The 24082-nt window shown below is 48.9% G+C and overlaps 10 protein-coding genes across 10 annotated transcripts; 4 read left to right on the plus strand and 6 right to left on the minus strand.

The window, feature by feature from the left end:
• Positions 1-451: 451 nt before the first annotated feature.
• On the minus strand, positions 452-1108 carry GGI43DRAFT_194676 (uncharacterized protein). Its single transcript, XM_083199995.1, has one exon. It carries the CDS (start codon positions 979-981, stop codon positions 502-504), a length of 480 nt encoding a protein of 159 aa, XP_083057219.1. The 5' UTR covers positions 982-1108; the 3' UTR covers positions 452-501.
• An 858-nt stretch (positions 1109-1966) lies between these two features.
• Positions 1967-5045, plus strand: GGI43DRAFT_425031 (Fusaric acid resistance protein-like-domain-containing protein; the record flags this gene model as incomplete). The annotated part of the gene is made up of 2 exons (XM_083208453.1): positions 1967-3719; positions 3781-5045. 2 exons carry the CDS (start codon positions 1967-1969, stop codon positions 5043-5045), a joined length of 3018 nt encoding a protein of 1005 aa, XP_083057220.1.
• Positions 5046-5288: 243 nt separating this feature from the next.
• GGI43DRAFT_414020 (Protoglobin-domain-containing protein) lies at positions 5289-6496 on the minus strand. The gene is made up of 3 exons (XM_083206986.1): positions 6160-6496; positions 5820-6090; positions 5289-5742 (listed from the first exon to the last, which is right to left on the minus strand). The coding sequence occupies exons 1-3, from the start codon at positions 6272-6274 to the stop codon at positions 5331-5333; spliced, it is 798 nt and encodes a 265-aa protein (XP_083057221.1). The 5' UTR covers positions 6275-6496; the 3' UTR covers positions 5289-5330.
• Positions 6497-7764: 1268 nt separating this feature from the next.
• On the plus strand, positions 7765-10108 carry GGI43DRAFT_194765 (beta-N-acetylhexosaminidase). The gene is made up of 2 exons (XM_083199996.1): positions 7765-9474; positions 9537-10108. Exons 1-2 carry the CDS (start codon positions 8074-8076, stop codon positions 9966-9968), a joined length of 1833 nt encoding a protein of 610 aa, XP_083057222.1. The 5' UTR covers positions 7765-8073; the 3' UTR covers positions 9969-10108.
• A 792-nt stretch (positions 10109-10900) lies between these two features.
• GGI43DRAFT_194776 (acid protease) lies at positions 10901-12338 on the plus strand. Its single transcript, XM_083199997.1, has 2 exons — positions 10901-11259; positions 11337-12338. Exons 1-2 carry the CDS (start codon positions 11064-11066, stop codon positions 12257-12259), a joined length of 1119 nt encoding a protein of 372 aa, XP_083057223.1. The 5' UTR covers positions 10901-11063; the 3' UTR covers positions 12260-12338.
• Positions 12339-12417: 79 nt separating this feature from the next.
• On the minus strand, positions 12418-14084 carry GGI43DRAFT_386931 (glycoside hydrolase family 3 protein; the record flags this gene model as incomplete). Its single annotated transcript, XM_083203858.1, has 2 exons — positions 12418-13983; positions 14049-14084. 2 exons carry the CDS (start codon positions 14082-14084, stop codon positions 12418-12420), a joined length of 1602 nt encoding a protein of 533 aa, XP_083057224.1.
• Positions 14085-15503: 1419 nt separating this feature from the next.
• On the plus strand, positions 15504-16638 carry GGI43DRAFT_414031 (S-adenosyl-L-methionine-dependent methyltransferase). Its single transcript, XM_083206987.1, has one exon. The coding sequence runs from the start codon at positions 15701-15703 to the stop codon at positions 16568-16570; it is 870 nt and encodes a 289-aa protein (XP_083057225.1). The 5' UTR covers positions 15504-15700; the 3' UTR covers positions 16571-16638.
• On the minus strand, positions 16639-18393 carry GGI43DRAFT_414032 (major facilitator superfamily domain-containing protein). The gene is made up of 4 exons (XM_083206988.1): positions 18003-18393; positions 17378-17913; positions 16877-17315; positions 16639-16814 (listed from the first exon to the last, which is right to left on the minus strand). The coding sequence occupies exons 1-4, from the start codon at positions 18225-18227 to the stop codon at positions 16647-16649; spliced, it is 1368 nt and encodes a 455-aa protein (XP_083057226.1). The 5' UTR covers positions 18228-18393; the 3' UTR covers positions 16639-16646.
• Positions 18394-18626: 233 nt separating this feature from the next.
• Positions 18627-19913, minus strand: GGI43DRAFT_425037 (TauD/TfdA dioxygenase family protein; the record flags this gene model as incomplete). Its single annotated transcript, XM_083208454.1, has 3 exons — positions 18627-18874; positions 18943-19675; positions 19758-19913. The coding sequence occupies 3 exons, from the start codon at positions 19911-19913 to the stop codon at positions 18627-18629; spliced, it is 1137 nt and encodes a 378-aa protein (XP_083057227.1).
• Positions 19914-22019: 2106 nt separating this feature from the next.
• On the minus strand, positions 22020-22974 carry GGI43DRAFT_414039 (PLP-dependent cysteine synthase family protein). Its single transcript, XM_083206989.1, has one exon. It carries the CDS (start codon positions 22823-22825, stop codon positions 22028-22030), a length of 798 nt encoding a protein of 265 aa, XP_083057228.1. The 5' UTR covers positions 22826-22974; the 3' UTR covers positions 22020-22027.
• Positions 22975-24082: the final 1108 nt, after the last annotated feature.

Here is a 24082-nt window from a genome sequence, read left to right on the forward strand (position 1 = left end):
AGCCTCTGAGTCCACAGCAACGCAAAGCCCTTTCTTCATTCGGCCGAGCAGCTCGGAAAGGCCGTCCGAAAAGAGGGTGAGCAACGTGCCGAAAGCGTTGACCGAGAGGCTGCTGGGGAGCTCCAGGCGGCAAGAATCTGGCGTGACGGCGCACGTGGACAAGATGAACCAAGTCGTTGGACGTGTTGGTGGACTGTGCTTGATTCTTATTTTCTTCGTCGAGTGTTTCTGCCAGGCTCTCGGCCTACTTTTGGCAGCGCAAGAGGTGAAGAACTGGAGGTTGTGGATCGGCGAGCCCGACCTGTCAGCACTATCTGGTGTGTCGTCTAACAGGGACGGCCATGCACGGAACCGCTGTTGGCGATTTAGCTGCGCTGCATTGCGCGCTACGAGGCCCTGAGCAGGGCGCTAAGCCGCGAACACTTTGGGGGACTTTTACGGGGTGGGGGGGCGCTGGGGGCGCTAACTCGAGAACGAGCATGGCGCTGGGACCGCTGGTGATCAGCAGCGCCTCGACAGCCAAGCTTGACGCCTTCTCTTCTCCCCGACCGGCCTATTTACTGCATGGAGTTTACTGCATGGAGCTTGACAAGCGGCACAAGTACGGCTGTCTGTAGCCTTGATGTCACAAGTGTCTACTATGGAATAGGCAGTAATATGGAATCTGAAATATGGAGTGCGGTACCTCCAATGAAAGCTGGAGGATAGGAAACGTTGATAGGAGAAGAAGAAGAAAATCAATAGCGGGAAAACAAAGAGTTTTTGAGAGGGGAAAAAGAGACAAGATAAAAAAAAAAATTCTGCATGTTGGCCCGTGATTATTTGGTGGCTGCGGTCTCTGCAGCATGTGGCCACCCCCCGGCCCGTCCCACAGCTGGGCATGATTATGATTGATTCATTCGTTTCGAGAGAGAAGACACGGCTTTCGGCTTGTGAGGGCGATAAGTGCTGGGCCGGGCGGAGAAATGTGCGGCCGGGCATGGAGGCAGCAGCATTTACGAAGTACAGGCAAGGTACAGATGCCAGGCCTAATCTAATCTACCCATTTCAGTGCCTTATCTGCTCTCGGCATTATACATATGCTCCTAGCATTAGACCATTACGTTTAGCAATACATGTGACTATTCAGGTGAATTCCGAGATGGCTAGCTGGAGTTTTTTTTCCGCAAGGCGCGGCGGCCAAGCCATCAACACCTTAGCGCTCCTTTTTAGAGGCCCAAATACCGACAGCCCGCTAGAGAGAGCCGTGGCTTGCAGCTGAAGCTGTCAGTGTCGTAGTCTGGTAGTAATACGTGCCACTGTTAACACGGTACCTGCTCCCCAGCCGCCTGGCCAGATAGCGCCAAGTCACCGTCAAACGCTGTAATGTTCCATCGCCGCAGCCAGCATGCCGCCAAGGTTTCATCACGCCTCTCCCAAGTGGACCAAACCCTGCGCGCTGCAACTTCATTCATTGAACTCCATTCATTGTTATCCTGCTATACCGCACAACCCTGTCTCTGCTTCCACCTACTGTATTCGACGCGCTATTAGCTCATCGTCGCACCTGTCCATGCACAAGCTCCCCCGCCCTGTAGCGCCCACGAAGCTATGAAGCTCATCTAGAGCTGCAATCCAGCCCAGCTTGTCATGGCGCCGGCTCACTCGCATTCTGCACAGAATGTCAGTCTCTTTCTGCAAAACATCAGTCCCTAAAAGCCTCCAGTACTGCTCTTCTTGCTGCTCTGCTCCCCCCTGTCCACCAGCTAAACGAACCACTGGGCGTCGTCATAAAGCATGGCATTGCAAGGCACATGCGCACAGACCGGCTGACCTTGTTTTTTCTCTGCGACTGTAGACGAGCAACGATGACACCATCATACCTCTATCGCCCCGCCAGCTGCGGGCTCCCACTCCGAGCTCGAGGCAGCGACAGACCAGCCAAGAACCAGCCAAGGACGGCCTCTTGAGACGCCTCCTCGACTTCATGTATGCATCGCTGTCCAATCGAGCCGATGCCATGGCCAACTCCGCCAAGGCCGCGCTGCTGCGCTTCATCAAATGGCTCGACTCGCCCTTGGGCCACGGCGTCTTGAAATGCACCTTGGCCTACACCATCGCCAGTCTGGCTACTTTCCTCTCGCCGCTATCGAGCTTTCTAGGCACGCCTGACGGGAAACATGTCGTCGCAACAATCACCGTCTACTTCCACCCTGCGCGGTCGACCGGGTCCATGATCGAAGCCGTCCTGATCGCCGTCGTTGCCGTCGCCTACGCCGAGCTCGTTTCGATACTCTCCATGGTGACCTCTGTCTTTGTTGGCTCTGTCATGGGCCTCGTCACCTTGGCACACGTTTTGGTTGTCATCATATTCATTGGCGGCGCCTTTGGGTTCATGGGATGGGTCAAACAGAAGATGGCGAACCCTCTAGTTAATGTCGGCAGCACCCTGGCATCGCTTGCCATCATTTCCGTCGTCACGAAAGAAAATGCCGTCGTCTCCAACGTCTTTTCGAATCAGAAAATCGTCCAAGTCTTCAAGATGCTCATCATGGGCATCACATCGACCGCCGCCGTCAACGTTTTGGTTTGGAGAGTGTCTGCCCGCGACTTGTTAAGGACTTCCATGGCCAAGGCAACCATCTCGCTTGGAGGCATGCTCTCTGCAGTCACCGCGAGCTTTCTCAAAGGAGTAGAAGAGGGAGAGATGTCTGCTCAATTTTCTGCAGCTTCGGCCACCTACAACACTACAAATCCGCAAATGCTCAAGAACCTGCGCGAGGCAAAGTTTGAAGACTACCTCCTCGGCCGCGAGAAGATTTATGTTTTGCAGAGGTCCACAGTCAAGGCCATCGAGACCCTGGCTCGCTCTATTGGCGGCCTACGCAGCGCGGCTAATACCCAGCTGTCCCTCCTCCAAGAGGCCGACTCGGACGATGCACCGCCGCCCTTGACACGATTCTTAACAGTTTCGTCACTTGGCGACTTCGATGGCATATCTCCTAGGAGTCCGAGTCCGAGAGCTATCCAAGTGACAAGCAGACCCAACTCACCTGGGCGGCGACTGAGCAATGCGACGCAAGAAGATGGCCCTGCACCGGCAGCCGTCTTTCATCTCTTTGTCGACTTGATGGGCCCCTCGATGAAGGCGCTAACCCAAAGCCTTGTTCAGATTCTCCAAGAGCCACCTCTAGGAACTTCCGACAATTTTGAAGTTACCATCAGCGATGAACTTCGGCATAATCTTACAGAGGCGCTCGGCGAATTCAATGCGGCGAGGTCCAACGCCCTGCAACAGGTGTATACCATGATTGAACGGGAAAAATCTACTTCACGTCAGAAACAGGCTGGCTTGGAGGAGATCGCCGCCGCTTGTGGCCATTTCAGCTTTAGTTTGCAGACATTTGGCGAGGAAATGCAAAAATACCTAGATGTGCTTGATGACCTCAAGTATGTTAGTGAACATAGCAAACAAAGCTGGCGCTGGATTTTCTGGTGGAGGAAAGACGACACTGCTACACAAGGACGTAAAATGTCGAGCCTACCGTTTGAAACCTCACTGGAATCTGAAAGCCTAATCAAGCCGATCCGGAAGCGCGATGTACCTAGGGGTATTCCAGATTCCATGATCCGTCGCAGAGACACATACAACTGGCAAGCAGCGCCTGATGCGAGCAAGATACTGGCCATACTCTCCCAGTCTATCATGAGATTCGCTAGAAAAATCGCCCGAGACGACAGTAAGGACTGGTGCGATCCGTTTCAACTGCGCTGGCAACGAAGCTAACACTCCTTTTCTAGTATTGTTTGGTCTCAAGGTGGGCATTGGCGCTTCGCTCTGGGGAATGCTTGCCTTCCTGGACGAGACTCGAGACTTTTATAACCATTATCGCGGCGAGTGGGGTCTTTTATCGTTCATGATTGTTTGCTCCATGACTGTCGGCGCTTCCAATACAACAGGCTGGGCTCGATTCCTTGGAACCTTTTTCGGTGCCTTCTTCTCCTTGTTCAATTGGACTGTAAGTCAAGGTAATGCGGTGGCGCTCATCATGCTCGGATGGCTGGTCAGCTTCTGGAATTTTTATCTCATCGTTGCCCGAGGCAAAGCTCCGTTGGGTCGCATGACCATATTGGCGTATAACGTGTCAACACTATACGCATATAGCTTGAGTCAGCGGGTGGATGAAGACGATGACGATGAGGGTGGACTGCACCCAATTATGATGAAGATTGTAAAGCATCGTGTCATATCGGTCACCGCGGGTATTCTTTGGGGACTAATTGTCTGTCGTGTTATTTGGCCCATCTCGGCTCGCCGAAAGTTCAAAGAAGGAGTCTCTATGCTTTATCTTCAAATGGGTCTCATTTGGCGACGGGGGCCACTGGCTATTTTACTCCGCACTGATTGTTCCGAGAGTTACCTCAAGTCCGGGGAGCAAGTGGCCATGCAACGGTACGCCACTCGCCTAGAAAGCCTGCGCCAATCGGCCGCATCGGAGTTTGAGCTTCGCGGCCCCTTTCCACTTGAGACATACGGCCGCATCATGCGCAGCACCAATCGCATCCTAGACAGTTTCTACGCCATGAGCCTAGTTACACATCGTGAGGGGAATCTTAGCCCAGGCGAGCGAGCCCTGCTGGAGTACACAGCAAAAGAGCGAGCCGTCTTGTGCGACCGTATATGTCACGTCTTCCAAGTGCTCGCCAGCTCCATGATGCTGGAATACCCTTTGACCGACGCGGTTCCCAGCGTCATTGGCATCCGTGATCGGCTGCTTGCCAAGATTTTCCAGTTCCGCAAGGAATACTCAGCCGAAGCTATGCGAAACCTCAGCTTTATCGAAGAGAATGTGGTCGAGAATGGCGAGAGCAGCCGTGACACTACTGCTGCCACTAGTAGCAGTGACACGCAAGTCGGCCCAACGGTGGCTGAGGAGAGAGACTATGCTCTTATCTATGCATACACGCTCGTTACGGGCCAGGTCGCACAGGAGCTGAAGATTGCCGAGAAAGAGATTGAGAGTTTGTTTGGTATACTCAACGAAGAGTCACCACTGCTTGTATAATAGACATGGGATGGCCAGGGAGAAATAAATTGGCACAAAGATTGGATACAATATGATACCCTCTGTTGGAACAAATACTATTCAGGAAGCACACCTAAGCATATGATATTGAGTATAAATTACTAGCATACGAAAATAGCCCGACTCTGTTAGCCTATAACATGAAAACCTCATAACAATTGATAATAGTAATAGTAATACAAGCATCCGCTCGGAAGATGAATAATAAACATCTCTGTATCATGTGAAAATTCCTCCATCTATCGCTTTGAGGAATATGACGCCTTATGTTGCCTCTTTAAAGTCGACATGCTTCACCGGTATCCCTGAAGCCGGCACTCCAGAAAAGGGGCATGATGATCTCTCTGGAGACGCTTCGCCATTCGTTGGCTCCTTCATGTCCTCGTCACTAAAGACCTTCTTCCCGTTGAGGTATCCCTCGCTCTCGATCTCGATTTCTGAGTCGGGAGTCTCGTACTCGGCGCCATCTTTGACGTGCCACTTGGCCATGAGGTCGTTTTGCACCCAGATGACCTTGTTGAGGGCTTTTACAAGGGCGATTTTGCGCTGAATGTGGAGGCGAGGGTGGGAGAGGATGGCCTCGTTTAGGACGTCTTGGATATAGCCCAAGCAGGCTCCGAGATGGATGTATTCGACGTTGAGAGGGTGTTTTCGGCCAAGGCCTACATGCATCATGCTACACAAGTTTATATATTAGTTGTCGCCCTTTTTTTCCTGTTCTCTTTTGAGAATACAAGGCGAGAGAAAACTTACCCAACCTTGTCGAGGTACTCCCAAAACTCCATCTTGCTCGGGTCCGAGCACAGCTTGCTCAAGTACGCTCGCAGGAACATCTTACGATGCTGAATCTGCGGGCTGTTTTCATCGAGAATTTCATCCAGAGGGCCCTCGTAGGATGTACTTCTAACAGTAAAGGCCTGAGCGGTAATGTCATATTGCAGGAGCTTTTTGTAGACGATGTTGGCGACGGCAGGGATGAGAGCCTTGATGTATTTAGAGTCGTTGACAAGAGCGTCAATGTCGCCTGCGATATTATACGTTAATATTTTTGAGGGATTTTATGAAAAGCAGTTTGAATGAAATGAAAACGTACGGCTTGAAAAGTCGAGGAATGAGTGGAGATACTGAATTCGCATTTCGAGGTTGGTGTAGAGCTCCTCGCGCTGAATGTGCCTTATCGGCCTTGAGTATGTGTTTGAAGTCGGCATTGTGATATTGGTAAAAAAAAATGCGATAAACTTGCGATTTTATGAAAAGAATGCTTTTTCAGCTGATGATTTGAGTAGTTGCGATATAAATATTTCCTCAGATTTAAACAGCGACGTGGAAAGTCGTGATTTCAAAGTCGGGCCAGTTTTTTAGGGTAGCCAAGCAACGCGAAAGAGGCCGCAGTATAAAAGACGTGCGAAAGAATGAACGATTTTCTATTTCGCATCAATTGTCCACATGTGTGTATTTATTAAATATTTTATTTAGCTATAACATAGTATTATTATTGATTTTGAGGAGTAGCAATAATTGAGCCATTATTGGCATACAGGCTGGGCGGAATACGCATGATCGAAATCGTCACGCCACATCGTGAATCGTGACCCAGACATGGTCTGACGGGCAGCGGATAGCACGATGTGATGTAAGTCGCTGTGCGTCATCGCTGCTGGCATTAGCCTTTGTTTACCCTCGTTGGCGTGTTTTAGCCCTATTTAAAGATGTTTTTAGATCGGGATAGCTCGGATCGAGGAATTCGCGCATTGTTTGAGATTAATGGGCGCCCGTGAAAATGGCTGACTTTTGATTAGATACTCCGCGATGAAAAGATGCAAAGAGGCTGAGCTGAGATTCTAGCGCTGCGATTACTGCTTTGGGGAACTAATAAGTGCGTAGATTCAAAAGTGGCCTCATTTCAATACTCGTACCATGTAATGGGGCAGATTCTAGTATTCTGCTTTCCAGATTGCACAACGATCCATACGGAGTAGAATATTATTTAGATTACAATAACGGTGCCCTTGATTGGAAGATGATGCCCGGCAGTATCCTCGGTGACGTGAAGCCCGGCGAGTTCTCCATCAGATCCGGCACTGCAGGCACATCGTATAACGCTAGCATTCGACCCAATTTAAGATAAGACGTATGCTTCATATTAGCTATAAGCATGTAAATGGGAGTCCTGTCCTGCTGCCGCATATCCGCATTCAACTACTCCATATTCGTTGATAGCCATTTGCTCCATGGCCGCTTGACCGCTGCAAGGTCCGGCCATCTCCAAGCCGAGCCGTGGAAAGCAGCGTAACATCTCCTGCTATAAGGCGTTAGTGTTGATTCATCGCTAGCACAGCACCAGCATCTTGCCGGCGATCGGCGAAGTCTCAGCGTCATTCTCCGCATCTTGAGCACAGGCCAAATTATCACGGAGAATCGTACGAGACATGAAATTTCAAAGCTGACTGCAAAGGGCGAACATGAACAAGCCAGCTCAAGACAATACGTCGTCCGAGGGAAAATTTCCGGCACAGCTTGACATCAATCGCTCAGCATTGATTCAACTCGAGCCATCTCGTCACTCTACTTTCTTTGTTCGCGAAGAGATCTAATGGCGATGGAACGTTACGCTACCTACTCCGCGCCAACACATACAGCAGGCCCAGTATTATTACAGCCGATGAAGCTGAGAAGCGGCGCCTGTCAAGCGAGTATTACTGCTACTACACACTGATCTACGTGGAGGCTGGGGTAGCAACCTCCGGTTTAGTCTGTATTTCCCCAGAGACCTGGGACTGGAGCAGAAGCGGGACCAAGAGGAAGAGGAGGAGGACAGTGAATCAACTCAACAGGGGGGAATTAAAGGGAAGGATGCGTGCAAGTAGCAGCAGTATTTAAGCAGCCATCCCGATTGTTCTCGTCTACCTGTACAGGTATTGCTCTATCCACGAGCTCGAGTCTGTGCGTGGCCTGACTTTGGCGCATACTCGTATCTCTCTCTCGGTCGAACGACCATCAGCCCACGATGTATTGCAGGGCTCTTCTCGTTGCCGTATTGGCTCTCGGCAGCCCGGCTAGCGCCCTATGGCCTGTGCCGAAACAGTCCTCGACCGGCAACGGCACGCTCTTCATTGACCAGACGGTCCAGGTAACCTACAACGGCGAACAGGTGCGATGGATTCCGTATAGTCCATATGATTACCCCGGATTTCCGGATGGCGCAGACTTTGCTGAGACCAGGGTGGATAATCAACAGATCACTTACACGGCCGGCTACGTGCCGCCCAGCGGACCGCACTTCGACAGCAAGCAAATCGTCCAGGCTGGCCTCTCGCGCACGTTTGGCGCAATCTTCCAGCAGGGCTTCGTGCCGTGGATGCTGCGAGCGCGCGGCTCGGACTTTGAACCGGCCCTTGGCGGCGGGAAGCGCATCCAGACGCTGCAGATTGTCCAGACGCAGCACGACACCGACAAGACCTTTAAGCCGCTCAATGGCGCCGTCAACGAATCGTACGCCTTGGACGTCGACTCTAAAGGCCATGCCACCCTCGTAGCGCCCTCATCGACCGGTATTCTTCACGGCCTGGAGACCTTTTCGCAGCTCTTCTTCCAACACAGCTCTGGCACCTCCTGGTACACGCAGCTTGCGCCGGTTTCGATCCGCGATGAACCCAAATATCCTCACCGAGGCATTTTGCTTGATGTCAGTCGCCATTGGTTCGAGGTCTCCGACATCAAGCACACCATTGATGCGCTGGCCATGAACAAGATGAACGTCCTGCACTTGCATGCCACTGATACGCAGTCTTGGCCACTTGAGATTCCCGCCTTGCCTCTATTGGCTGAGAAGGGTGCCTACCACAAGGGCTTGAGCTACTCTCCTAGTGATCTCGCCAGTATTCAAGAGTATGGCGTCTACCGAGGTGTTCAGGTTATTATAGAAATTGATATGCCAGGCCATGTTGGAATCGAGCAGGCATATCCCGGTCTAAGCAATGCCTACGCCGTGAACCCGTGGCAGTGGTATTGCGCCCAGCCACCTTGCGGATCCCTCAAACTGAACGACACCAATGTCGAGAAATTCCTCGACACGCTGTTTGAAGATCTGCTGCCTCGCTTGTCGCCCTACTCGGCATATTTCCACACTGGTGGCGATGAGTACAAGGCGAACAACTCGCTGCTCGACCCGGCACTGAAAACAAACGACCAGAGCGTCTTGCAGCCGATGCTCCAGAAGTTCTTGGACCACACACATAACAAAATCCGCGAGCTGGGACTCGTGCCAATGGTGTGGGAAGAAATGATTCTGGACTGGAACGCCACGCTGGGTAAGGATGTTATTGCTCAGACGTGGCTTGGTGGAGGGGCAATCCAGAAACTGGCCCAGCTTGGACATAAAGTCATTGACAGCAGCAATGAATTCTACGTAAGTCTTTTCTTTTCATTGTAAAGATTCAAGGCGTTGACTCTAATGGCTGACATTAATAGTATCTCGATTGCGGTCGTGGTGAGTTCATGGACTTTGCCAACGGAGCCGCCTTCCAAAACAACTACCCATTCCTCGACTGGTGCGACCCAACCAAGAACTGGAAGCTCATCTACTCCCACGAGCCCACCGATGGCGTGTCCTCTGATCTCCAGAAGAACGTCGTTGGTGGCGAACTCGCCGTCTGGACTGAGACCATTGACACCACCAGCCTCGACACCATCATCTGGCCACGAGCCGGTGCCGCAGCCGAGATCTGGTGGTCAGGACGGGTCGATGAGGCGACGGGCACGAACCGGTCGCAGCTGGAGGCGCGGCCGAGATTGACGGAGCAGCGAGAGAGGATGTTGGCGAGAGGAATTCGAGGAGCGCCGATTACGCAGTTGTGGTGTACTCAGGTTGATGTTCATGACTGTGAGGCAGGCAACTATTAATTAATAATGATGATTTGTAGTAGAGTAGAGTAAGAATAAAATTTGAAAGGAGCTAGTATAAACCAATATCCCGTTTCTCGGCCGTTGCTATTTTTGCTTATGGATATAGCGCCATGTCTGTGTAGATGGGTAAGTGTAGCTTAGAAGAAATACCTGGCAATGCTGCTCTTTCACATAATGTGGTGTAAATTGCATTATTTCGACTTGCACTCTCTTCACCGCTGTTGCTGTTGCGTTATTAACAATGCTTACAAGGAGACATGGTGATGCAGATACCCGCATTACATTATTAATTCTTCGCGGTGGCTTCCCCCTTTTCACTTGTACCATAATTCTTTTCCTTTTCTCCAAAGGAAACAAAAAAGATGTTACTAATTCTGTGTTCTTAATTAGATATGCAGGAGTAAAACCTGCATTTTGCTTTCCAATTACCTTGACAGCCCATCTCATCGCTCTAACTGTAACCTTTGATATTGATGATTCCATATTAGTGACCTGCTCGATTCTAACAAAGTCCGCCCTGGGACTAGTAGGATACGGCAGCCCGCCAAAACCCGAACCTGGTCAATCCATTACGATCGGAATCATTTTATCCAGATCGCTCTTCCAATCAAAGCACCCTGATTCACACCATCGGTCGGACTTAGCATGCAGGAAAAGTACCAAAACAGCAAAATTCGTGGCACCCAAGCCTCCCGTCTCTCCCTTTTCAATTTCGATTCCCTGGTTTTGGTGATGCCACAGTGGGTCATACTAAGTCGCAATTGACTTGATGCTCCGTACTGGGGGGAGGGCCCATCAGTCTTGCGGCCGGCAATAAGAGCTCGTATTTGACATGATTATGGAGAATGCTCTACTATTTTTCGCCTATCTCCTTGGCCAAACATTGCCAAATAGGTGATAAATAGTAGATGCCGATGGGTACCGATCACCATCCGTGCAAATGCCAATGTTACAGATACATGCACAGTTTTGGGTATATAAAAACTCAATGGCCACCTACCTCATGGTAGTTGCTACTTGATAGTACCCCAAGTTGAAACATTGAGTAAACATTCGACCTTTCAAATCACTGGAATTTGAAATATAGAAAAAATGCATGCTTCTCTTGCTTCTTTAACGTTTGCATCTCTCGCCGCGGCAGCTTTGCCTGAAGGCGTAATCGAGCTTCCACTGCAGCGTATAAAAAATCAGAGCGCCTATGGAGCAGAATTCCTGGTTGGCACTCCGCCTCAAAAGGCAATTATTTCTGCCGATACAGGCAGTCCAACTTATGCCTTTGAATCACCCAGTTCGTTTACTCCCTTCTAAGTCTCGAGACTCGATCCCTTTTTGAAGATGGTATCGCTAATAGCCATTTCGTAATAGGAAATTCTGTATGCCAGCAAGGACTTTGCTCAGACTATGGCACTTACGACAACACATCTTCTTCCACATCCAAGTGGATAAGTGACGGTTACAACGATTTGCTCATCGACCACGGCTTCGGCAGTTTTATCAACGACACTCTTACCTTTGGCGGCGTGACTGTCACCGACATGATGTTTGGAGTAGTCGAATTGAACGCTGCCTCCTTTCCCATCAATACTCAACAAACTGCCATCTTTGGTCTCGGGGCTTTCTGCGACACCACGGCCTGCGACACCTATCCGACTTTTCTTAATCAGCTTAAACAACAAGGAGTCATCTCGCGTCGTGCCTTTAGCGTCTATCTAGGACCAAATAATGCTGATGCCACAGGCTCGCTGCTCATCGGAGGAGTCGATCTTGCAAAGCGTCAGGGCCCTGTCTATAAAGTCAAGGTGGAAGATCCATCAATTCCCGCGGCCAATGCGCAGCCAAATTTTGTCAGCCTCTCCAGTCTCGAGCTGCAGCTCGCCAACGGTACCACGTTGACGTCTACTTACGACAATGGCACATACGCTCTCTGGGATACCGGCAATCCTCATTGGTACATCCAGCAGGACTTATTCGACGCTCTCACCAACTACTGGGGCATCCCCAATCCGGATCTCACCAATGACCCCGTTGTAGATTGCAAGTTCCGCGAGCCTTCTGCTGATTCCATTGCCGTGAATATCGCACCGGGAGTCAGCCTTAACATGCCGTTGAGCTCTCTCCCCGTTGATATGGGAGATGGCACCTGCACCGTACCTGTGTACCCGTTTGGCGAGGCTATGGGCGATCCTTTCCTCCGTAACGTCTATTTCACATTTGACTACGAGGATTTGACACTTGAGTTTTCACTTGTCAAGTACACTAATGAATCTAATATTGTGAAGATTGAGTAAGATGGCATAGCGGTCGATTTGGGCGTTGATAAAGTTTATGATATAACCTAATATGAGATCACGTACATGTGCCCATGAACAATGTATGTAATACTAATGATTAATTAAATAAATAAATCGTTTCTTCATTTGCTCCACTGCTTTTGTTTCAACAAGAATTAATGCGCCACCGGCAACTTTCCTTTTGGCTGTACATCTCCAAACAACAGATCCACCGCCGCGCTGAACGCTTCCACAGTGGGCTCATATACGGCAATATATGTGCGAATCTGAGTGTCATCTAAGAAATCATATGGAGCACATGTGGCAACTGAGATAAGAGGTGATGATCCTCGTCGCTTGGCGACCTCGAGACCAAGCTCCTTCTGGTACTTGGACTCGCGCGCGTTGCGAGTTGCCAGAATCACAACATCAGCCTCCTCCACCTGCTTCCATTGCTCATCCGTGAGGGTAGAGCTAGTAAATCGAATATCAGTTGTTTGGGATACTCGCTTTTGGATACGCTCCTGAAAGGTATCTGCAATCCAAGGGACGCGCGTTGGTAGAGTTCCGCTATCAACGGCGCCACCGATTGGCACATCAGGCCCAGGAGAGACAAAGGCAATCTTTGTAGTCGGCTTCAGAGGCAAAAGGCCTTCTTCTGCTCGTACTAGAGTAACCGCATCTGCGTAGACTTGGCTGGCGAGCTTCTCTCCACTCTTGTTCAATGCCGCCAAAGTCTCTGGTGGCTCTGTGCGAAGGGCGCGATCCCAGCTTGTATATCTTTCCTTTAATTTTCGGAGACGTTCTAAAGATGCGTCTATCCTCTCTTGAGATAGTGTACCAGCTGCGATGGCGCTGCAAACATGATCAATGGCCGCACTCTGAACGTCAAAAGTATGGCATATCATGACATTGTCGACGCCGGCCTGGAATGCCATAACTGCTCCTGCAACGGTACCAAATTCCGCACGAATACCATCCATTTCCAGACAGTCAGTCATGATAACACCATCGTACTTCCACTCATTCCGCAAGATGCCAATTGTTTCTGAGGATAGTGTGGCGGGTAAGCCGTCCTTGGATAGCTGTGGTAAAGAGATGTGAGCCGTCATGATCATCTCGATGTTGTCGGCAACAGCATCACGGAATGGAACCAGTTCCAATTTCTCCATGTCAGCTCTTGATTTGTCTATAACTGGCAGACCATAGTGAGAATCGACAGCCGTATCTCCATGGCCGGGGAAATGCTTGATGCACGGCGCGACATTGTGCTCCCTTAAGCCTTTTGCACATGCTGCCGCAAACTTGGACACCGTTTCTGCCTGGTCGCTGGGACTTCGAACGCCAATAACAGGGTTTAGTGGCTCTGAGTTGATATCGCCAACAGGGGCGTAGTTCATATTAATGCCAAAGTACTGCAGCATCCCACTGGTAGCCTTGGCGACCTCGTACGTATAGTCAAGAGAGCCAGTGGCCCCGAGAGTCATAGGGCCTGGTTGCTGGGAGGCGATAGGTGGTGAAATTCGGGTAACCAAGCCATTTTCTTGGTCTATTCCAATGAAAAGGGGTTGACTGTGGCTTGCGTCCTTTGCAATCTGCTGGAGGCCCAAACAGAGCGCCTGGAGCTGAGCGGCGTCAAGCACATTGCGCTTGAACAGAACGATTGCTCCAACGCCATAGTCGCGGATAAGCGTTGTGATCTCCTTGTTGATCTCACGACCATGAAAACCAACAGCAAATAGCTAGGCTCAGATGCTATGTTAGCTCGGGCCACGTCTCAAGTATATCAGGGATTGTAAGACCTCACCTGGCCAATTTTTTTGCGCTGCTCTGTTGCCGTCATTTTGATGACTCTGTGAAGACCAATCCTGAGACTGTCTTTGGCGGCTTATTCAAGTCAATATTTCCTCTACTTAATGAGTACGATGATCCAGAGAAATTGAAGAATATCAAGATCCAAGTTTTGTAATCTTGGGTAGCTGGGCATGTGGCTATTCGATGTTCGGTCTGCGGGGAACTACCCCTGGTAGTGGCTTGTGACTAACAATGTAACGTCTCGGATCGTGCTTCCGACGATTGTCTGAAACTTATTATTCCAGCTTCTTTTTCCCCTGGAAATGCTATTTGAGACAATCAGACGTATTTTGTTCGCCGACGCAGGCTATTCTGCGACTGTTTGCTCGAGTGGGGGTCAGGCTTGGCCGTAAGTGTGGCTTGCAATGTAACGTGGAGTTTTGACCCCCAATCCTGTGAATAGTTTCAAGGACGGCTGAAAATACCAGTGTATAATCTGGTCAAGATAAACTGATGAATTTAGAATTGAAAATGCCCTCAAAGTACAAATGTTGCTATCATGCGCCTTGAGATGCTATACTCGCATTTTACGGAATTGACGTGTTACAACAAGAAGCCCCTCGCCGCTACCGGCTATAATAAAGACTCGCTATACCCCGCCATCATTGGTGGGGGAGGGGTAATTCATGTTGACGAGACAAGTTGAGGTGTGAAAATACTTCATATGGGATCAATACAGCACTTTCGATTCGGATACTTGGGATGTAATTTCGACTTCATCTAAGGCTTCTTTGAGATCTATATTTTTGATCTGACTATCCCAAGGGCTGAGTCGTTGGATTGACTGCACATACATGTACGAGGCTCCCAGGACAGAGCAGCTGCTCTTATACGCCGACGCAAGAATGCATGGAGCGATGCTGAGAGCTCACTTTGCAGGTAATATGATCCAAAAAGTTCCAGAATAACCTTATAAAGCTTTCACATACGGTTTCAGCTGCCAACCAATCATTTTTTTTTTTTTTTTTTTTTTTCATCAATTTACTACTTCTATTACCCAGGTATACATACATCCTCTTTTCTGTAGCCGCGCTTACGTGCATGCAGTTATAAATGAAGCGCTCCGCCATGCCCGTGCCCCTTTCGGCTTCAGCGTGCCCACCAACAGCGCTTGCAAATGGAACATCAATTCTTTATGTGTATGTATCATATATATATATATACAGACAGGCAAATTGGCAAGAAAGTCACATATAAGAGATGAATATCATATCTACCAGTTGTGCTTTTTCAAGTGATCTCATATTTCCGCCGAGGCGCTCTCGGCGCCGAGACCATCAGCGGTCTCGGTTCCGAAGCCGCACTCAGCGGAGTAAGTTCGGACGGCCGAAGCCGAAGCCGAAGCCGCTCTCGGATTAAACGTCCATGGACTTTTGAGTACCAAATCAAGCAATCCATCAGAATAGTACTGGAAGGATGGAGGCTAAATCATCATAACAGTCGTTGGTGCGTCATAACTTGTTATTTGGATCACAAACAGCATCTCAAAGCAGAAACTATTCCCGGATACCTCATCGATACTGGAGGTATTTGCTTCATGTATAAATAGATCAACCAGTACGACTCGTGTTCTAACCTCCTCTTCCCTCACTCTCGACTTATACAATGGCATCTCGCCCACTTGCCTCCTTCTCAAAGACTCTTATAAACAGAACAATGGCGACTCAAGCAGCTGGCAAAGGAAGAGCCGCCGGCACAAAAGACTGGTCGGCCGCTCAGTATCTCAAATTTGCTGAGCAACGCACTCGACCCTCGCGCGATCTTCTTGCCCAAATACCCCTGGCCGCTCCCAAAAGCATCATAGACATTGGATGTGGTCCTGGAAACTCAACCGAGGTGCTTGCCAAACAATGGCCTGATGCACAAATTTCGGGCATCGATTCATCGCCGAATATGATTGAAACCGCACGCAAAGCACTTCCTAATCTGCAATTTGCTGTGGCAGATCTATCTGACTATACCCCTGAGCGGCCCGTCGATCTTCTCTTTTCCAATGCGGTTTTCCAGTGGATTAAATTTGAGGATCGAATCCCCATCATCAAGCGGCTGATTGAGTCCCTGCAGCCCGGAGGTGTCTTTGCGTTTCAAGTGCCTGATAACTACACCGAGCAATCTCACGAAGCAATGCGTGCAGTGGCCGAAAATGGTCCTTGGGCTGAAACTCTTGCGCAATTGAAGCCATCTCTTGGGCCTTTTCAGACTCCTTTCGAGCTATACAACGAGTTGAAGCCACTGTGTTCGTCTGTAGACATATGGCATACACACTACCAGCATCCACTGGAGGGTCATGACGGTATTGTTGAATGGGTTAAAGGTACGGGACTGAGGCCGTTTATTGATCCCCTCAGCCCAGAGCAGCGAGAGGGATTTTTGGCGGCGTATCTGGGCAAACTGAAAGAGCTTTATCCCTCTTGCAGCGATGGATCAGTGTTATTGCGATACCCTCGTCTGTTTTTGGTCGCCGTTCGCGCCTGAGGGTTTCAAATGGTATAATGTATATACAACCGTACGTATCATTTATACAAGTATTATTCTATTCGAAGCTAGCATTCTAAACTTTTGCAAAAATTATGCGATTCTTCCGGAATCTGGCAAACGCTATAAGAGCAGCAGCTCCAAGCCCCATACATCCTGCATATGTTGTAGCAGGCCTATATGCTTGAAATCCTCTTTCTGTTCCGCCGTAGGCATCCAACAGATATCCAGCAATCGGGGAACCCTATTTTTGTAAGTAAGTTGAAACCAACACTGATACAATGCATTGGAGTCCCAGTGACTTACCATTAGATACCCACCACCCCAACCAGTAACAATCATAGCCATAGCCACAGATACTCTTTGGGATCCAAACACATTACCCACTACTGTGGGCATAATGGAGAAGAAGCCACCATTTGCAGCACCGTTAAGAACGACAAACGCAATTAACGGGGCAAGCGTAGTAGAGGCAGGCCACAAGGCCAGCATTGTGATGGCATTAATCAGCAACGAAATCAATAAAGTGTTGATTGATCCGACTTTGTCGCAACAAAGGCCACAGAGAATTCTACCTGCAGCCGAAGAGAGGTTGAAGCCTGCCAAGAGGCCTGCTCCAGTAGATGAAGATAAGCCGATTGATCGCGCGTAGAGCGGTATAAAGAACGCAGGAACAAGAAGAGGGAATGTGGCAATAGCGCCAGTAGCAAATATGATGACAAACTCGAGATCCCGGAAGAGGCGCCTGAATGAATAGTCAGCTTGGAGGTTATATTGAAACGTATTACGCCTGAAAAATCATCTTACCATTCGATGAATCCCGCATTCTTGACTGGCGAGCGCTCCCTCACCAACCATGCCGCGGGCAGACCAGTAAGCAGTGTCATAAATCCAAGTATGCGATACGCCCAAGCAGTTCCAAGTCGTCGAATTAGTGCATCCAAGGCCAAGCTGATGACGGCTCCTCCCAAGCCTCCCGCCGCGAACACGATGCCGTTTGCAAGTCCTCTTTTCTTGCTAAAATACTGTGCTGGCGTTGCAGTTGCGGCCATGAAACACAAGCTCAGCCCTACACCGGTCGAGACGCCAGCTGTAATAAACAGTCCCGCAAGATTGTTTACTGTAAAGCTACTTAGTATCTCGGACACACCCAGGATCAATATGCCTAGCATGCCGGTCTTTTGTACACCGATAGCTTTAATAACGCGCGCAATGATAATCGCTAGAAATGAAATGATACAAGTTGCTATTGAGCCGACGTATGCTAGAGTCGCGGGTGTCGAGAGCCCCTTTTCCACGAGAGCTCCTTGGATCACTCCCCAGCTATACCCCGTACCAACAAACTAAATTCAAATATTAGCATCATCTTTGGAGCCCCTTTCAAAGGTACGGATTTTGTAATAGGCACGGGTGTATCAACAGAAATACTCACCCACCATGCGAGGACGGCACAGCCAGTGAGAACCACCCAGCCATAACCTCCATCCGGCACCTCGGAGTCTGCTAGGCGGGATGCCTCTAATACATCGTCGGATGACGAATTTTGCGATTCGTTATTTGCTACGTCATTGTGAAACCGATTATGGCCAGAACTGCTGGATAACGGAGGAAGTGGAGAGAGTTCGACCGCAGTGGTGGTTGAGGTAGTAATCGCCATGGCAAAGCTATTGCAGTCTACTGCAGCCTTGTAACACTATCACGCTATACTCAGATAATACGTCACAAGCAGATATGGGAGTTTTGAGAGACATTCCTTTAAATACGATTCTAGAAGCAGTTGGCTTTTTTTGTGGTTCGGCTGGGTCTATCTCGTTATCTTGCGCCCTCCACTTGACAAGCTAAAAACCGGAGCCGAGTTTGTGGCGCCTATAATCGGTATACGCAACATTCCGTAAAAGGTCAAATGATAGGTCAGCGCTAATCTAGGGGGCCTCATTGGTAGCATAGAATCAATTTTTATTTCTTGCTTTTATACAAGGCTATTTCACTGAGCCTATCAAATCATATCGCTAAAATTTTTGAAAATGAAGAAATACATTTAACCCCGTGTCTCCTTTTAACCCTGGAATGGCGTCTCATAAGGCCTCTCTGCCTGAGGAGTAATACGAGCAAGGTGTCTCCTCTGGCCGTTCTCCCAGTCAACGAGGGCGCTGTGCTGAGTGACTCTGTTGTCCCAGACAACGACGGTCTTATCCTCCCACTTGACACGAGCCTGGAAATCGGCGCCCTGTGCCAGATGGTCGTACAGGAACTTGAGAATAGAGTCGGATTCCTCCTTCTTCATTCCAACAATATCACGAGTGACTAAAAGCAAATGTTAGTCATCAAACAGGTATAAGATATGTGCGATACGAAGCTTCAGAATAACTTACACTGAGGGTTGACATAGAGAGCCTTCTCGCCAGTAGCAGGGTGCGTTCGGACAATGGGGTGAGAGTTGACAACAGGGTCTCGTCGCTTGATGCTGTTGCGAGCTGCAGCGGCATTGACCTGCTCAATACCAGAGTGTGTGGCCTTCAGACCGTGCAGACGCTCTTGGAAGAGAGGGCTGAGTCGCTTGTAAGCCTGAACGGCGTCAACGAAGATGGTGTCGCCTCCAGTCTCGGGCTTGTCCAGGATGTACAAGAAAGTGGTTCCGGGAGGCTGCTGCTCGTATGAAACGTCAGAGTGCCAGGCCACAGAGCTAGTTCTGGTCTTGAAGTAGTCCAGGTGGCCCTTGTCGTTGACACCACGGTGGACGAGGTGAACCTCGGGGTAGTTCTCGGGAGAGCCAGAGGTTGGGTGGATGTGGTGTCGTCCAAAGTATCCGCCAAACTCGAGCGCATCAGCGATTGAAAGATCAGCAAAATCCTGGCCTCGGAAGGCGACGACCTTTCGCTTGGCCACGTAGTGAGCCAGCTCATTTTTGCCAGCTTCGGTAAGAGAAGAGAGCTGAATGCCTCTCACTTCAGAGCCGATAAAGGGAGTGAGCTCTGTGACCTGGGCTCCGCTGGGAAGAAGGTTGGGGTAGGAGGTATCGGCATCCTTGCCATGCTCATAGTGCTCAAAGGGCTGCAGAGGGGGGTACTGCTGTGCTGGGTTCCATGTGGGAAGGTAGTGAGGGTACTGTATATTCCGTATAAGTACGTGGTCTATATCATGGCCAATGGTGGGAGGATCCAAAGGCCGAAGAGATCGATTCACTCACGGTAGCAGCAGGGCCGTCGGTTTTGCCCGCCTCAGCGTCCTTATCGATGTAGGTCAAATCAATCTCCTTGTACTGTCCAAGATCCAGCTTGTAGACAGATGCCGGAACCGGTCCGGAGCTGGTGGTGGTGGCGGTTTCAACCAATGCGGGAGCCATGGTGGTTTGATATGTAGTACTATTCTCGTCACTTGGATAGTATTACTGAACGGCAATGGTGAAATTCAGACAGCATTCAATCTCACAAGGTCGCCGGATACTGCCCTTTTATACTTACCTAACCTCAGCACAAATTGCCCAACCAGTGTCTCTTCCCCTCTCTTGTCGCGGCCCATCGGCCACCACCTCGCATCGGCATCGGGCAAACCCCACCCCCACAATTGCATGCATCGCGAACTCTATGGCGAATTGACGAATCATCCAATCATCCTGTGTAAGACTTGTCTGATCTTCGGTTTTAGCATCCGGGAGATAGATGCTGTTAACGAATACATTGGCTGCCAGCAGCGCGTTGCCAAGCGCGTCGGTATCGCACTACCGGAGATGATCTGGACAGTGTTGATGCTATTGATAGTGCGAATCACGCCATTCACCTCGTACAGTGCAGCCGCTGCAGCAATTGCACGACCGCGAAGCACGCAATCTAAAAATTCATCGTGGCTGATTATGTTTCCATGCTAATTCCCCAGTTATATAATTATAATTGCTGACTCTCCCGATTGCGGCAGCGGGTCATCGCGAAACGGATCTCGTCATGTCTCATATTAGAACTATTGCGTTCGCATACGACACCCAAAAGGGTAAGTCGAATTACAAATCTGATACTGAGTTTTGAGTCATTTCTCTGGCGGATTGTCGTATTTAGCTAGTCTTGCTGGGTGTTTGAGATGTGAATCAGTAGCGGTTTGCCTCAATCTTGACCGCATCTTCAAGGTAGGCACCCGGTGATGTAATCGACGATGAGGCAGCAGATTTGCCGGGAGCCGAGCAAACCAATTACAGGCACGATTTTATGAGATGGGCTACTATAAAACGGAAGCCTCACATTATGAGAGTACTGGATTAATTCGCCTAGCATCAAAAAGGAGTGGCCAGATCACTGCTTCTTTGATGATAGCATGGGTTCAAGCAGGTCCACACAGTTGCGAAGACGGAGGTCTGCGTTATCAGAGAATCCTGCATAGATGAGCATCGAATAAGGCTTTTTCAAATCGGATGTTTTTACCTCCTATCCAATGATGCTCTTCATTACCTCATATAGCTAATGAATGACGAACTCTCCTGCTCCCCTACTCCGTACAATAGTATTCGCACGTGCGGTTGCAGTTCATCTCTTCACGTAGGGCTCAGCTGATATTGCTGAAAAGGGCATAAACAGACTTGCTATTAGTAATATACCTACTTCAAGACAATGCAATTCACGTATACATGTATACCGATCAGCTGCGTCAATGGTATGAGATCGTAACGGTAATCTTCTAGCTCTGTAAGGCGATGCACATAGATTCCCAGGCTTAGAATTCCTCGCCAAGAAGATCTATAATTTATGGGCGAAGTACGGCATATTCAATACTAGTACATTTCCTACTATTTACCCAATGCATCCAAGTACAACACTGCCATGTCACCCATGGCACTAGAGCAGGAAATTGGAGCCGTAGATATGCGAAAACAGCAAGTGAGCCGGCTAATTGGACGCGTCCTATGCATCATTCCGCCCGCTGGATGATTGCGCCGAATGCCGACTTTATCCACTATAGCTGTTGCCATTCATTGTTCATGGTGATTGGAGGATGTAGGAGTCCAGCTATGCAGTAAGCCTTGGCTTGACGTGTGCACAACACCCGACCGATGCTAGAGCGTGATTCACTAGCCGACAACACAAATGAGTTCCTGACTAATTTAGATCAGATAGGAGGATGTCACTATAAAGTTCCGGAAAGCAGCTATTTTATCGGCTATAGTACTATGGTATAACTTTGAGAGAGCAATTATAACCTTCTTTGACAAACGTACCCAGAACGGCTATAATGAATGCATGTACCGTAACTTCTATTAGGAAGCAATGAATTCAAATTCATACAGATAATGGCTGCTTTTATGGATCTAGAAAACGATTGTACTAAAATAGAAGTGGCTGCAGCGCTGGTGATCGCCTGTGGTAAGTTCAATACTATCGCGAATAGCCGCTTATATATACCTAACATAATAAAGGCTGTGATTTTTTCGCACAAATATCAACATCTATATAAAGAATATCGACATTACCATTGTTACTCGTCGGCAAAGAGTGTACCGTTGAGATACTTAAGGCCAGAATCGACTGCAACAGTGACTACCTTCTTCCCAGGTCCCAGCTCCTTAGCCAGCTGTATAGCTGCAAAAATATTCAAGCCAGATGAAGTTCCAACCAGCAGTCCTTCTTCTTTCGCAAGGCGGCGACACATAGCACGGGCTTCTGCTTCGGGAATGGCACGAGCTTCATCGTATATCGATTGGTCAAGATGCGGCGGAATCATTCCAGAGCCAATGCCTTCAACGCCATGAGGTCCTGTTTCGCCCTTGGTGATCAGTGGGCATTCTGCAGGTTCCAGCACTACTATTTTCGCAGAAGGGTATTTCGGCCTCAGGGAGCGAGATACTCCAGTGAACATGCCTGCAGTGCCGACAGCGCCGCAGAAGCCGTCAATACCATCGCCGAATTGTTCAACGAGCTCCTCTCCGATCTTTCCATAGCCAACCAAAGCGTCGGCATTATGGAATTGGTTGGTGTAGTAGCTGTCTTCACCTTTGCTGAGCTCCACTGCACGGCTCTTTTGCTTTGGGATGAGGTCAGGAGTGACTTTTCCCGTAGGACTGTGCACAATATCGAGTTCAGCTCCCAACGTGGTCATGGTACGTAGCTTTTCCACTGAAAAGGCGTTTGAAGACACAGCCACAAATCGATATCCCTTGGCGGCGCAGACAAAAGCCAAGGATGATCCAGTGCTGCCGCCGGTGGCTTCAACAACTTTCATGCCGGGTTTTATATCTCCGCGTCGTTCTGCCTCTTCTACCATCGATAAAGCCATGCGATCTTTGTAACTTCCTGTAGGGCCAAAAAATTCCAGTTTGACATACACCTCTGCGGCGTCCTTTGGCACAACATTGTTGAGGCGCACCACTGGGGTGTTGCCAATGGCGTCCAGGACGCTGTTGACGGGTTTAGGAGGAGCTGGACTCATATTGCAAAATGTTGAGGAAGCTTTATAGAATTAGAAGTATAACAAAATTGGTGGTGTGGCGCAAGTCTAGAAGGCGCGGCATGGTGGGAGAAGACGGGTATGCTTGCCATTTATGGTATTTTCTATCGCCCTAGAAACCCCAAAAATATTCGAATTTTTAGACTAAATCCTAATGACTCTTTACGCTGCAACTCCTCAGAGGCTTGAGCGCTGCGCTGAATAATGGGCATGGGGCTAATGCTGCTCTCCACTATTGAAACTACATCCAGCGCCCTACTCATGACACGATCCCCAAATTGTGTACATTGTTCTTAAACAATTTAGTCAAGAGGACATTGTTGCTTCGCCACATGTGCGCTTCGTTTCTGAACCATAAACCCATTTCACAGCATCCTACATATAAGCCTACCTGGATAACCTACGGTCTAATCTAATCACAAAGTATAGCATATTTCTTAGAGTTTAGGGATAGAATTGAGAGATAAACACAAATTGTAATAAATTAGTTAAGGAATAGACTATACATGAAACTTTGGGTATGATCTAATGCAATCTTTATTTTAATCGTATTTAGTGAGATGTGTCATTGGTTTCTTAGCTTCCGTACATCGGTTGGGAACAGAGTCATTTTACTGATATACATTAACTAATAACACATACTATTTGTAGGAATAAACTATTCCAATCAAGATTACTAACCGCTTGCACAACCATGGGTGTAGAATACACAGCTATGACTCATTTGGTTTATCTCCCGTTGTGAGACTAAAGGTCAAAGATTAGAATCTGGATCGCGACCTAAATTGACGCCCGGTACCGCATACATTATATCCTTGAATCAGAGAAGCTAAAGTATCTGGAACATATTAACATGAGTTCAGTTTCAAAGACCTCTGTTCTAACCTGAAATCCTGATTTTGAACGTGTCCTTGGGAAATGACAGAACCATAGGCCCAGCAACTATTCCGACAAATGCATCTCTACGAGCAACGAGCATTTTAACTTGCACCCTGCAACCAAAACCTTCATTTTATAAAATAATTAAATATCAATCATTATAAGCTATTCCTATCTATCTGGGGCGAAGTCGCTCCCGGAAGCGGG

Source organism: Trichoderma evansii, assembly GCF_050947405.1.
Source record: "Trichoderma evansii strain SZMC 28006 chromosome Unknown GGI43scaffold_22, whole genome shotgun sequence".
In the NCBI taxonomy this organism is placed as follows: Eukaryota; Fungi; Ascomycota; class Sordariomycetes; order Hypocreales; family Hypocreaceae; genus Trichoderma; species Trichoderma evansii.

Excerpts from the sequence above, each read along its gene's own strand:
- GGI43DRAFT_194776 (XM_083199997.1), top strand. The coding sequence starts at position 11,064 with ATGCATGCTTCTCTTGCTTCTTTAACGTTTGCATCTCTCGCCGCGGCA. Across the intron at positions 11,260-11,336 it reads TTATGCCTTTGAATCACCCA|GAAATTCTGTATGCCAGCAA; the intron begins GTTCGTTTACTC and ends ATTTCGTAATAG.
- GGI43DRAFT_414020 (XM_083206986.1), bottom strand. The coding sequence starts at position 6,274 with ATGCCGACTTCAAACACATACTCAAGGCCGATAAGGCACATTCAGCGC. Across the intron at positions 6,091-6,159 it reads ATTCCTCGACTTTTCAAGCC|GCGACATTGACGCTCTTGTC; the intron begins GTACGTTTTCAT and ends ATAATATCGCAG. Across the intron at positions 5,743-5,819 it reads GAGTACCTCGACAAGGTTGG|CATGATGCATGTAGGCCTTG; the intron begins GTAAGTTTTCTC and ends AAACTTGTGTAG.
- GGI43DRAFT_414031 (XM_083206987.1), top strand. The coding sequence starts at position 15,701 with ATGGCATCTCGCCCACTTGCCTCCTTCTCAAAGACTCTTATAAACAGA.
- GGI43DRAFT_194765 (XM_083199996.1), top strand. The coding sequence starts at position 8,074 with ATGTATTGCAGGGCTCTTCTCGTTGCCGTATTGGCTCTCGGCAGCCCG. Across the intron at positions 9,475-9,536 it reads ACAGCAGCAATGAATTCTAC|TATCTCGATTGCGGTCGTGG; the intron begins GTAAGTCTTTTC and ends TGACATTAATAG.
- GGI43DRAFT_414032 (XM_083206988.1), bottom strand. The coding sequence starts at position 18,227 with ATGGCGATTACTACCTCAACCACCACTGCGGTCGAACTCTCTCCACTT. Across the intron at positions 17,914-18,002 it reads GTGCCGTCCTCGCATGGTGG|TTTGTTGGTACGGGGTATAG; the intron begins GTGAGTATTTCT and ends ATTTGAATTTAG. Across the intron at positions 17,316-17,377 it reads AATGCGGGATTCATCGAATG|GCGCCTCTTCCGGGATCTCG; the intron begins GTAAGATGATTT and ends CTATTCATTCAG.
- GGI43DRAFT_414039 (XM_083206989.1), bottom strand. The coding sequence starts at position 22,825 with ATGGCTTTATCGATGGTAGAAGAGGCAGAACGACGCGGAGATATAAAA.
- GGI43DRAFT_194676 (XM_083199995.1), bottom strand. The coding sequence starts at position 981 with ATGCCCGGCCGCACATTTCTCCGCCCGGCCCAGCACTTATCGCCCTCA.